General features: G+C 42.8%; 1 protein-coding gene across 2 annotated transcripts in view; it reads right to left on the bottom strand.

Moving 5' to 3' along the window:
* Positions 1-12,403, bottom strand: part of grik2 (glutamate receptor, ionotropic, kainate 2) — a 323,504-nt gene extending 311,101 nt beyond the window's left edge. For both annotated transcript variants that reach the window (XM_026183896.2, XM_080308219.1), the window contains exon 1: positions 11,846-12,403. In XM_026183896.2, the coding sequence (XP_026039681.1) occupies positions 11,846-11,960 (115 nt within the window). In that variant the 5' untranslated portion in view covers positions 11,961-12,403. The remainder of the gene's footprint in view (positions 1-11,845) is intronic.
* Between the last annotated feature and the right edge of the window lie 1,693 nt (positions 12,404-14,096).

The raw sequence follows: 14,096 nt of genomic DNA, 5'->3' as shown, positions 1-14,096 counted from the left end.
ATAGGATGCTAAATTGTGGGAGTGTGTGTCTAAAGAGGGGAGTGATACACAACAGTGTGAATGACACAGTACAGTTCAAGTTTGCCTGAGCGAGCTCACAGGCTGATGTGTGAAGATGGAACCAAAGACCTGACAACACATAAACTTATTCAACATAACTGACAATCTAACATTTGAACTAGTGTCAGATGATAACATTTGGAATATGTTAACAACGCCATTATGGAACAGTTTATAGGCCAACGGAGCATGGAGAGGTACTTTATCATTAAAAGCACTGCTCACAGCTGACTGTGGACGACACACAGACCGTGTGTCCTTAGTGACAGCATTTCATTTTCTACCATCAGTCATCAGGAGAGGGTCACCAGCCAACAAGCAAACGTCTCCCTGCATTACTGCACAGAGTCTATGCTTGCACTCTACAGCTGTGTATTTCTTGTCTTTTAGTAAGGATTGGTTCCTTTTATTTATTTATACAGCCACTGGGAGCGATCACCCTGCCATCACTGCAGCATGACATCCAACAATCAAAACTGAATGCTGTGCAACATACACAAGATACCCTCGTGTCCTCATCGCAGTGTCAGAAAGCAGCTTCTGCTCACTCGTAGTCGGGTTGCTGAGAAATGCAGCCACACATTTAACAGACATATATATATATATATATATATATACATATATATATATATATATATATATATATATATATATATATATATATATATATATATATATATATATATATATATATATATATATATATACAGCTCTGAGTGAAGGGGCACTTAGTGGTGAAAGGAGTGCAGATGGTAATACATAAACCGCATTTGCACAGCACAGTGTTCATTATGAGCACAAAGGCACTTGAAGGAGAGCAGCAGTGAATTTGAGTCTAAAAATATAAAAGCTCTGTGCTCAGCATTATTGGTTTTGTATAGGTGTACGCTCTCTCATATTGTGGAAGGAGGAGAGGAGTTTGTTATGTCCCATATCTGTCACCTTGAGCACAGACTACAAAATGCAAACAGCGCTCATGATGAAGTAGACTTTTAATAACTAATAGCAGAAAAAGCTGATTTCCCTCTCCCAGGAAGTGAAACAGCTCAGCCCTGAACATGCAATTGTTCCTCAGACACGAGTGCATGAAAAGTATGTTCTTTGAAAAATGTGGTTCCATCACATCAGATGAGTTTCTCTGATTGAGGTCAAAGTAGTTCAGCCAGCATACTTACAAATGAAATGACAGCTTAGCTCTGGCTCACCTTGACTTCTAACACTTCTCATTGAGTTTGCTCAGTACGAGCTAGCAAACACATTCCCAGTAAATATCACCGTGTCTGCGGTCACATGCACACTGAACGCAGCTTCACATTCACTCAAATCACTGCAGTAGTTTAAATATGATTGAAAAGTGATTATAAGATTGTGAACAAAGACAATGAGAGGCTCTTTCCAAACATGACAGCTCCCATTTTTACTGTACAGATTACTCATGCTGATGATTCCACCCACAACCTCTGCTTTCATCTGCTGTGTGTGTGTGTGTGTGTGTGTGTGTGTGTGTGTGTGTGTGTGTGTGTGTGTGTGTGTGTGTGTGTGTGTGTGTGTGTGTGTGTGTGTGTGTGTGTGTTTGATGATATAGTAATGTTACAGGCAAAGAAACCTGCTACACTGTTAAAACATATTCCTTATTTGTTCCTTATTTGTTCCTGACTGCTCAGTTTGATCTCAGTAAGGTCGGCAGTTTGGTACGTAAGTGCATGTCTTAAATAATTAGAATATAAACCTTCACATATTCTACAGTCAATAAATATAAACATGCTAATTCGAGGATTTTCTTTTGTCTTATTCGTAATCTTTGTGAATTCTAGCTGTTTCTGAAATGATTAGAATGTTTTTTTAATTGAACCTTTCACATAGACAGTCCCACTGAGACGCAGTGTGTCATTAACAATGACACAACATATTAAAATGACAGACAGCTTTTTCCTAAATCAAAAAATAATTAACAATACAGAAAAGTCCAACTTCTCTGAAGCAGGTAAGTTTGTACAGTCATTGCTGAGTCAGGGCTCTCTCACCATCAGTGCAGCGGGCATGGAGGCGGTCAGCGTGTCACTGCTGAGGTATGACTGAAGCTCTGGACAACATTGGTTCTCTATGGGATTCCAGTCAGGTGAGTTTGTTGGCCACCAAGTGCAGTAACAGGTTTGTGAGCAAAGTAAACAGTAGTAGTTTGGAGGTGCTCTAAAAATGTTAGATGGCTGTTACCTTTGGACCCAAACCATCACACTGCACCTCAAACATCCTGGAAGCTTCTTCCACTACAACCTTGTTTTCCAAATGAGCTGCAAAATTTGCTATCACCGTAAAACAATCTTCACAAAAACTAAATCCTCAGTCCAGGTGAGAAACGTCTTGTGTTTTCAGCATTTCAAACGTGCCTTCGTGTTAGGCCTGTGATAGTTGCAGCCCATTTATGGTGGCTCTTGATGCGACCCCGAGTCCATTTCTTGGAAAACTATCCCAAATACCTGGAAGGACCGTCAAGAATTTTCCTGACAATATCCTCAGGGCTGCACCCTTGTCTCATGCTTGTGTATTTCTTTTCCTACTCCAGCTTTCTATTAATACGCCTCTACAAACAGCCATCTTTGTCAGCTATGACCTTCGGTGGTTTATGCCAATGAATGTCATCTGAACAACTGTCGAGTCAGCAGTCTTCCCCATGATTGCGTCTGTGTGTATACAGTGTGTCCTAAGCAAGCTTGGAATAACTGCTTCTGCCTGCATGCACTAAGATGTGCTTGATAGATAAGACGTCTGACAAAGTCTCTGTTTTATTACTGAATGACCCAGTGTGTGTGAAAAGCCTCCATCAATCAAAAAGATCGTTTTGGTCAACAGGTTTATATGATGTGTCTTCGCTTGCCGGAGGTTTCTTCCTGTTAAAAGGGAGTTTTTCCTTCCCACTGTTGCCAAAGTGCTTGCTCATAGGGGGTCATATGATTGTTGGGTTTTTCTCTGTATCTATGAAGCGCCTTGAGGCGACTTATGTTGTGATTTGGCGCTATATAAATAAAATTGAATTGAATTGAATTGAATTAGCTGTAGGGCGATTACTGTGGCAGATAACTTTAACCCTTGTATGGTGTTCGGGTCTGTGAGACCCGTGTTCAGTTTTTTTCAAAAGAAAAATTAAACAATTAATTATTTTTTCACGTGTAAATGTGTTGTGTCTTTCCACTCACTCCACTTGATTATAACTGATTTATTTATAACATTTTATATAAAAGAAAAACGAGAAGCACATTAATTCATAAATGTGATCTAACAAAGGTAAAGGGAAAAAATTAACCATGTTTGCTGTTCATATGTCTTGTAATTGGGATGAAGTAAACATCTGTTGAGTAATTTAACATAAAATTGTTTGATAGTGTTAATTTGGAAAGCCAAAACTCTAGCGGGTCCACCAGACCCATGAACACTGGCTGAGTAACAAAAATACGAACACCACACAAGGGTTAAGCTAATTAGCTCCTGTTTATCACATGGTTCAAGGTTAGAAACTTGGACAGATAATAACACATAACAGTTTTTATTCCAACGCTAACTTTGTAGATTTGTAGATCTCAGTGCTCTGCCTGTGTGGGTTTACTCTCCGCCTTCGTTCGGCTCCTCTTGTGTTTTTCCGGTTTGACTTTCCTCCTCTGGTCCTTCCTGAATGAACTCACCTGTGCCCTGTTATTCCTTTTCCTGGTGATTCTTTGTTCCCCTCATCTTCCCAAGTCTTCATTTGTGCTCCCTGTGTTTTGGATTTCATTGCTTCTGGATTTTGTCAGTCTTTTGAACTGTCATGCCTCTTTAGTGTGACGTGAATATAAAAAGAAGCTTATTATCTGGTGCCAGCCTCTCTTTGAGTTCTTGTATTAAACTAGGCTAACCATGCCTGACTCTCATTTGTGCTGAACACATAGATATGAGATTCATATCGATACTGTCATTTTACTGTTACAGAAAGCAAACATAACATTTTCCTGGAAGGTTGACTAATTCTCAAATGACACTTGAAACAGCATCCTCTGCCTTATGAATTGAATCTTTTTCCCAGTCCTCTGTCTGCCCTGAGTTCTGCTTTGTGCCCCAGAGGGTTTCATCACAATCCCCGCTGAATCTTTAACATGCTCCATGGATTCATATTATAATCACACTCAAACCACAGAGCCTGTTCTGCCAAATACTGTATATAAATGATCCAATCTCCTTTGATGTACAGTAATCCTGTCTGACTAGAGTGCAATTCAAAATCCATAACCTGCCTCATTTTTCAACCTCGACCTTATTTTCTTTCTTTTTTCTTCCATCATCACTATTGATTATGTTCAAGATTTCATCACTTACTTCACCAGCTAGCGTGAAGTAAGTGCTCGAGTAGACTTGAAATATGGCTCCTCAAAATACACACACACACAGCAATAAGACCTGCATCCCCAATGCTTATTTATATATATACCCTGCTGGGGTAATAGGCTGGCCAAAGGAGGAGATAGAAGCCACTGACATAAAGACAAGAAAGCTCCTTACCATGCATGGAGGGTTTCACCCCAAGTCCAGCACCCTGAGGCTGTACGCTAAGCGGAAGGAAGGGGGCCGGGGACTGGTGAGTGTCAGCACCACAGTCCAGGATGAGACAACGAACATCCAAGAATACATTGGGAAGATGGCCCCAACTGACCGAGTGCTCAGTGAATACCTCAGGCAGCAGAAACCCAAGAAAGAGGAGGGAGACGAGGAACCATCATGGAAGGACAGGCCCCTGCACGGTATGTACCACCGGCAGATAGAGGGGGTGGCTGATATCCAGAAATCCTACCAGTGGCTGGACAAAGCTGGACTGAAAGACAGCACAGAGGCACTAATCATGGCAGCACAAGAACAAGCTCTGAGTACAAGATCCATAGAGGCTGGAGTCTATCACACCAGGCAAGACCCCAGGCTGTGTAAAGATGCCCCAGAGACAATCCAGCACATAACAGCAGGGTGCAAGATGCTAGCAGGCAAGGCATACATGGAACGCCATAACCAAGTGGCCGGCATAGTGTACAGGAACATCTGTGCCGAGTATAACCTGGAAGTCCCGAGGTCAAAATGGGAGATGCCCCCAAGGGTGGTGGAGAATGACCGAGCTAAGATCCTGTGGGACTTCCAGATACAGACGGACAAAATGGTGGTGGCTAACCAACCGGACATAGTGGTGGTAGACAAACAGAAGAAGACGGCCGTAGTGATCGATGTAGCGGTTCCCAATGACAGCAATATCAGGAAGAAGGAACACGAGAAGCTGGAGAAATACCAAGGGCTCAGAGAAGAGCTCGAGAGGATGTGGAGGGTGAAGGTAACGGTGGTCCCCGTGGTAATCGGAGCACTAGGTGCGGTGACTCCCAAGCTAGGCGAGTGGCTCCAGCAGATCCCGGGAATAACATCGGAGATCTCTGTCCAGAAGAGTGCAGTCCTGGGAACAGCTAAGATACTGCGCAGGACCCTCAAGCTCCCAGGCCTCTGGTAGAGGACCCGAGCTTGAAGGATAAACCGCCCGCAGGGGCGAGGGGGGAATTTTTTAATATATATATAGCTATATAGATACACACACACAAACATATATATATATATATATATATATATATATATATATATATATATATATATATATATATAGATAGATAGATAGATAGATAGATAGATAGATAGATAGATAGATAGATAGATAGATAGATAGATAGATATTATCTATCTCTCTCTTCATGTTCGTGTTATATTGGATTTTCTGTATACCAGGTCTGTTGCCTAGGAAATATCGCTGATGTCATCATTTCCATGAAAACACAAGGAGGATACATTGCAGCGTTTTGCTGGCAGTGTTGTGTCTCGTGTGGCGACACAAATTTAGAAAGTGTGACAACACACGCAGTAAACAGTACAAGCAATCCCAGTGTGGCCGTCCAAACAGTAAAGATGAAAATCATCATAGTCTCTTATATCATATTGTCTCTTTTCTGAGTGTGTGTGTGTGTGTGTGTGTGTGTGTGTGTGTGTGTGTGTGTGTGTGTGTGTGTGTGTGTGTGTGTGTGTGTGTGTGTGTGTGTAATACTCGACGGCCTTTCTGCCTTTGAGCAATTTTCACGGGATTTTAACTCCACTATGTTTCCTTTTAGGATCTGGGAACTATGGAAGCTCGTTTCCCCGCCTGAGTAAAATACCACTGATAACTTGAAATTTCAGATTAATAATTAGGTATCTTTAAATTTGAAGTTAATAAATTACATTTACATTTCAGTGAAAGTTACAATTCCTGTGTCTAAACACGAATAACCAGAGAACATGTTGCTATGTCATAAACTCCTGGGACTGAGTAGAAGCTTCCTGATCACAATTACTGACATTTTGTTTTGTCATCCAGAATTCAAAATTGTGAGATAAGTATCTCAAAATGCAAATTTCATGACTCAAACTTTTCCGGTGAGGTAGCTGTGCCAGTGAGGAAACTCTGTGAATGAGCTTTTTAACCAGAAGCAGATGGAAAAGATACGCAAAAATAAACACGTTTCAGAGGCAGAACCAAGCTCCATCAGGACTCCTCCAGTTACTCACAGCTTTATATGAAATAGTCACAAAAAGTCATCTAGTGTTGCTCTAACTTTCCGTGTTTTTGTCGTATAAATTTGACCTTGTGGTTTGTGTTTGCTCACATTATTATTATTGGACTGCACTTTCATTCATACATGTGACTCTGAAGGTTCTCAGTCATCCAGGTCATCGTAGTCTAAGGAGCTTGTAAAGAAAAGCGTCTGGACTTCTTTAAGTTGCTTGAAGACGTTTCACCTCTCATCCGAGAAGCTTCTTCAGTTCTAAGGTCAAATGGTGGAGAGTCCCAGATATAAACCTAGTGGGAGTTTCCCCCCAAAGAGGGACAATGGACCCTCTGATGATCCTCTACCCTAATCACATGAGCCAAGGCATGAAAATTGGTGTAATCACAATCAGCCGAGGTTTTGGGTGAGCTCAAAGGCTCTTGGCTATTTTAAAGCGCATGGCACAGAAGAGCCACCTCCACGGGACAAGACTCAGCAGTCTATCTGCATCTTAAGGATAAAGGACACTCTTTCGAGGATGCCAACGTTCACATTTTGGACAGAGAGAACAGATGGTTTGAAAGAGGTTTGGTTTACGACACCAACTCTCTGCCATCTATAATCCAGTTTTGAGATCCCTCCCCAGACACCTTAACGCCCACTCACATCCTGGGCCATCTGACCTCAGGAATTCACATGATAAGGTGGGGCCAGGTTTCACAATGAACACACCCGAAACTCTGGCTGATTGGGACCCACACCCAGTTTCACACCTTGGCTCAGGTGATTAGAGGATCATCAGGGGTCCTTTTGTCCCTCTGTGGGGGGATACTCCCACTAGGTTTATATCTGGGACTCTCCACCATTTGACCTTAGAACTGAAGAAGCTTCTCGGATGAGAGGTGAAACGTCTTCAAGTAACTTAAAGAAGTCCAGACGCTTTTCTTTCCAAATCCATACATGTGACTCATGTGTTTTGGTAACACATATTTTCACAGACTCTAAATTTAGAAAAACATACGTTGACCACATTTGAAAGATTCACTTTGTAGGTTTATTGAAATGTATATTTATTTTCTTATTATTCCAAAAATTGCAGCACTGGTTGTTACATATGATAATAATACATTTGTATTTAAGGCACACTTTTCCAGTCTCACTGACCTCTGACCTCCTCTGATGCTAATGTTAAAAAAAAATCATGTGCGTAAAAAATGAAGTAATAGAGAAATCACACGCTGTCGTTGTTTCACACTTTAGACTCGGCTCACATGATTACATCTCACTACACAAAGCCTGTAAGTCACGGCAAGACACTGAATCACTGACACACAATCAGAGCTACACACACACGTGTTCATGATAAAGACACACAGACGTCAGCACTGAGCTTTATTTGAGTACAGAAAGGAAACATTTATATTTGGACTTGATTGTTCCTGTGTTTGGCCTCGACACGACCACAGTGGATTTAAACCAAGCAGCTGTTGAACAAAACAGCTGCTTGTTTTGTTCAACAGCTGCTTGGTCTGTTTAGGTCCAGCCTGTCCTGTCCATCGTCTCCATGTCCAAAGGCCATAAAGAGGCTGCTCAGAACGATTGTCCTCTTTTCACTGCTCATCTAACGACACCCTCGGGATCGGGTGTGAAGTCTTTCAGGTTATCACCGTGTAGAGACGACCATATTTCCTTATGTGTGACTCTCTCAGACTCTTTTCACTTCTGTTAACTCTCTTTGTCATCAGACTTTCTCTTCTTCTACCATCTGTTACCACCAGCTCGACAGACTTTATTTGCCGCAGAGTAAATATCGTGGTGGGCCATAAAGAGAGCAGCTCATTTACTGCTCGTGGTCCAAATGTTTGACGTAGTTCCTGGCTGTCTGTGCAGCCTCCATGACTGCCATTCTCCTTTATAGAAACAGGAAGAAATCCCATCCTTCAGCTGAGCATCCAAACACAGTTTAATGCTTTTGGAGTGACATCTGTGATCAGTCATATTCCTGGAAAAACACACCTAACGCTACATTAATTAGCTTGTTTGGTTCTGACACGATATTGCACAGCACACTTTGCTGTACATTACTTTCAAGTATCTTTTGGTTCTCTGCAAATCATTTTATTTGCAATGAGTGAGGCCCAGGCCAGGTCTACTCTTCTGTTCACTTATTGACAGTCAGGCTTGTCGGGGAGTGAGGTCTGGCCCTGACCTGCAGCATTTAGCTTGTATGGCCCATTAAACACTGACCTTCATACTAATGCTCACCAGTGCAGCCAATGCAACATACTCAACACCCATGCTGGAGACATAACAGAGGCACGGTGCAAACTTTACTGTACAGAAATCCAATTTCAACTCGCTTCTTTCAGATTTGAGGATCTTTGTACGACTGATGAAAAATGCTCTATTTTGACAACTTTCTATAGTCGGAGCACCTCTTCGACCTAAACTTCTCTGTTAATGTTGCTTTTTCTAAGTGGTAGAGCCGTCTGCTTTCTAACACCAGCTCGGGAGGTGAACGTATGAAACACAGTGCCCCAGTATTTCTGTGAGGTGCCCCTGAATGTGACTTCTTCCACACACAGGTAATCCAATTTGACCTCACCTGTGTGCATTACATCTCCTCAAAACTCTGGGACATCTCAGCAGAGGCAGCAGGCTGGAGTCAATGTTACACAGATATTAGGTCCCATGTCATCACGGGTCAGTGCTTCCAGCTGATCCGACTCGGGCTTTAGCTTCAATGGGCCATGGGAAAATTCAGTTACGAGGTTTCTGTCAGCATGTGTCTGTCTTCAAAAGACACACGATCACATTTAAAGTCTCGCTGCGATGTAATGTCTCTGTTCTCTGCTCAGCTGGATAAAAATAATTTTAAGCGTTTAAAAGTTCTGTTTCAAAGGTTTTATAAGAACTCAGTGTTCCTGTAACGTCTGTTTGCTCTCCCAGGAGCCGGGCACACCAGCCGCGGCAGCTTTACTCTATTGGTTTTTTGGGAGTGTATTTCTAACAGTGACGACTCTTAAATGTGCTGAATTGGTTGTGAGCTTCTACTTGCTGTAACTGCTGTTCCAGCTCACATAGGCTGAAGTGTGGAGTAATACCGAGTGTTCAGGAGTTATCTGACCCACCGTGTTCATGAAATCTAGCCTGCTAACATCCCACAAGCTGTACCTGCTTGGGACTGTGTTCCTGCCGTTACCTGTTTTATTTCATCTGCTTGTTTGATATCTTAGTTAGCTCTGTTTTAACCACCAGGTTTCTTCCCGTCTCTATGTACATATACGTGTGCAGCTATGCAGGGTGACTTACAAAGAAGCTGCAAGCAAAGGTGACTGCAATAACAGCATCATCCTCAGAGAGGATCATTTGATGATGATGATTACTGTTAATGCTTTACAGTCACTGTGATTCCAGAATTTTGTCATGTATGGACTTTGGACTTTCACATGTCTTCCTTGCTGTTTGATAATAAGGTGCATTAAACCTGTAACTGTAGTTGAGTTTTTGCAGGGTTAACCTCTCTATTTGGTGAAATCTGACTATATGGGAGGACTAAGGGAAAAACGTCAGTATGCACTGAGCCTTAGGGAATACATGCATGAAAAAAATGCAATTAATGGGCCCCTATAGTTCTACATGTCGTCATCACTGGGCCTGTGTCTTCTGTGACAGTCTCAATATGTCTTGCGACTAACATGACGTCATTCCTGACACAGAGCCTGAAAATTCAAATCTCAAACACAAAACGCAGGGATATGAAGTGTGTCCACTGACAGACGCTGATGAGCTGGACCATGGGGAAGCATGTTTTGCGGTTCGTCAGCAGCATCTTTAACTTTGATTTTGACGGCTGGTTATTTAGTGTGTTTTTTACAAGTTTGCCCACCTATCTGCAAACAGCATGCTTAATATTAATGTACATTTGTGTTGTCCCAGGATAAAGGACTCTAATGGATATTTGATGCAGTGCTTACACTGAATGTTTCAGCAGGTCCATTGCATTCTGTAATGAAAGCTTGATGCCTCCTGAGCACACACAAGTGGCCGGCGGGTGGCAAAAAAGCAACAACCTGTCCCACAGGCCGGTTAATCACAGAGCAGTAAAGGACTGTGGTGCTAATGGGGCATTCTGTGTCCACTCTACATGTGCACTGAATAAGTGTGGGAGGCAGTCAGCGTAATGCAAAGACACACCGAAGAGCCCAGAGTCTCCTCGTTCTCTTCACGTGTGTCGTGTAGATCCAACACAGCTCCACCAGCAGAAAATCAATTTGCACTTCATCACTTCCTATTAATGAATTCAAGAAATGTTCACCGTGGCTTTAATTACACAGGATCCTTTTACTATATTTATTTTCAGTGAATAAACGGCGTGATGTTGTTAAGAAGAAGCACGTTTATGTTAAAACACTTTGTGCATTCTGCGTATGTCTGTGTTTGTATGTGGCTTTACGTCTGTTCCTCACCGTGACCTGATGGATGAAATTCAACAAAAAGTTGACCTTTGTTCAATTATTTTCGTCACTATTTTAGCCACACTGTTCGGTGAAATCAGTGGCTTTAAGCTTTTGCAAGCATCGCATTCAAGTCTGTAAATTAGTCAATTCAACTTGTATTTAAAATAATTCGAGAATATAATTTAATGTAATAAAATGATGCAGCTACAAAATCATGGGGGTTGGAAGATGTCCTGCCTGCGTATCATTTAGCATGAATGTGTTAGAAAAACCACATGTGGTTCCTTTGTTGTATTCTAAAGCATCCAGATGTGTTTCTGAGCGTCAGCACGGAGTTAAAGTGTATGAATATTATTCTTTGTATAAAAGAAATAATAAGTGTAATTTCACAAAAATCACCACATCAGTACATCACACCTGAAATCACCTCATAAACACACGGGTGGGATAAGCGCATCACTCCTGTTAACATCTGTGAATGTTTACGCTGGTAATTTTGTTACACACTGCCCACTCCCTTAAACTTGTGGGCCATTCATAAATTCGTTCTGTGCAGCAGGTCTGTGCCAACTCTCTGAACACACGACCCTTACGCCAAATTTCTTGGTACTCTGCAAATAACAGTCAGAAGAGCAGAGCAGGGACAGGGAGAAACAGCGAGTCTCCAACAGGTGGGGATGGAGCAACATCATTTATGGGGTGAAAACACAGCAGTGAAACTTTTGAACAGAAGACAGAAAAGAAGCAGCTTACCAAATCTCAGGACATGTGGCATCCCATGTAAAAGCCCCACACAGTGTGTTAGCAGCAGTAGAAGCTTGACGGTGCACCTGAGCCTGGCTTTAAATATCAGGTGGGGGATCTTCATGGTGCTTGTTTGGTGCGCTGGATTTAAATCCCTGGATCGGTATATTCCTCTGTATTGTTTTCTCTTTAACCCAAACGACGTGAATTCAGGCAGCTGTAAGATCAAGGCATGATCTTCACCAGCGGGCTGAGCAGCGGTTTTCCCACATCCATTTGGCAAGAGGGGAAAAATCAGTACGAGTCCAGCTCACTGCGCCAAGAAGAAAAAGACCTCAGCTGAGGAAAAGGATGGTGAATGTGGAGGTGGTGGTGTCGGGGCATCCATGCTAGGCGGGGAAATCCATTTACTGAAAGACAAAGGAAGAGATAGAAGAGGGTGAGAGTTGGGGCTGGGGGGAGGGGTGGGGGGTTACCGAAGTGACAAAGTGAGAGTGAAAGACAGTGAAGCGGTCTGAGCAGCCTCCCCAGTCCGAGCTCCTCCCGCTGCACTGCCGCACAGCATCTGACGTCGAGCGCATAGGATGGACGGGGCTGCTCACACTTCACTCTTGGATCTGTGTCCCCTACCCAAAGTGCCATACCTCCCGCACTCCTTTCCCTGCTGTATCCCCGGCCAGCTTGCCAGCCGCCGCGCTGACGTTTCTCCGGTTCGGCTCAATCTGCGTCGGCCGAACACCGTCGTGCACAGCCCCATAAAAGCCAAGCCATGAATTCGAAATGATCGCCAGTGTTTGATCGAAGTCATTCAAGCACGGACTGCGTGGGCTCCATGTGTGAAGCAAAGCTGTCACTGTAACTCAGCGTGATGAATAGGCTGCGCTCGGCGCGCCGGTGTTTCAGCACTCGACTTCTGTCTTTGGAATTACTTTTCCTTTTTTGAAATTCATTCTTCTCAGACCGAGACTGGGCAACCTGTTAGACACAAGCCTCGATATCAAATTTACATTTCACCTGTTTCGTGCCTGACTCTGGAGGCACTGTCGTTTTATAGCAGCACAGAATTATTGAAGGTGAAGTCCGTGTGACAGGAACGCTCTCGGATGGCATTTAGAAATGAAACAATATACTCAGCTAACATTTTAACAACAGTCACAGGATTTTTAGGCAAAAAAGCCCCAAAAAACTAAATGTATTTGTTTCTAAATTTTCAGTTAGAATTTCAGTCATCATATTAATGTGCTGCATAATTTCCGAAATTTATAGATTATAAACGCAGACGCGGCGAAGGTGTACGGAAGTGGGGATAATTTAAAATGCATTAAATAAAAATATATTCGCTCCAATCCCAGCTGCCAACTACTGAAAATACAAGGTAAATAAGGTAATGATGACGGAGTGCTAACACGGACTTTCTCCGTGGGCTTTAACGTTTAGGCCACGGACTTTAGTCTGGCTTTGAGTTTTCCACAGCGCAGACACCGCCTGTGTTTCACATCCAGCTTTTCATTGCGGCTATTTCAGCACCTGAACAGAGAATGTATGTTAAAGCAGGAGATACTCCGAGTGTGTTTCAGCACCACGAACAGAGGCTTGATTTCACCGAGGCTTCAGCAGGAGATCACTGGCTTTCACATATGCTCCCGTTATGATGCCAGCTTCCTCTGCTCGCTTGCCTCCTTAATTAGCAGAGATGTTCTGTTTGGACTGATGATCCATAGTTTGGGTCAGGGTTATCCTGTTACTCCTAAGCGTCTGATTCCATATTTGCAATCATTTTTTGTAGGCAACACAGAAAACTACTGCTGTGCCCGCCATTTATAGACATGCAGGTGGGTGTGCAGAAGGTAAATGTAAAACGATTCTGGTGAATATTGTGTGAGGGCCATTACACCTCACCTGTCACACCAAATAACTGATATTACTGCTGTATTACTATTGGCTGTGATTGTAACGTTGTTTGTCATTTCATCCTCAGATTTCACAGGACGTTACTATGTTTGCTAAATCAAAAGGAAATTACAACCTCGAGTTAAAAGCTGGACACAAAGGTCGGGAGAAAAACAAGAGGCAGCTTTACAAGCTAATGTAGAGAAGTGCTGGACTGTACAGGTAAAAATGACCTCACACTTGGCACCAGCACACAGACTCATCCGGATCTCTCCTATTTTCACAGACAGACTTACAGGTCAACAAATGTCCCTTTGTGCATTTGGAAAGGGCGTAAAGAGCGCATGAGAGGAGCCTCTCCACCGGCAGC

This window comes from Astatotilapia calliptera, chromosome 11 (assembly GCF_964374335.1).
Source record: "Astatotilapia calliptera chromosome 11, fAstCal68.1, whole genome shotgun sequence".
Lineage (NCBI taxonomy): Eukaryota > Metazoa > Chordata > Actinopteri > Cichliformes > Cichlidae > Astatotilapia > Astatotilapia calliptera.
The sequence above is the reverse complement of the archived record's forward strand: the minus strand, read 5'-3'. Positions and strand labels throughout refer to the sequence as shown.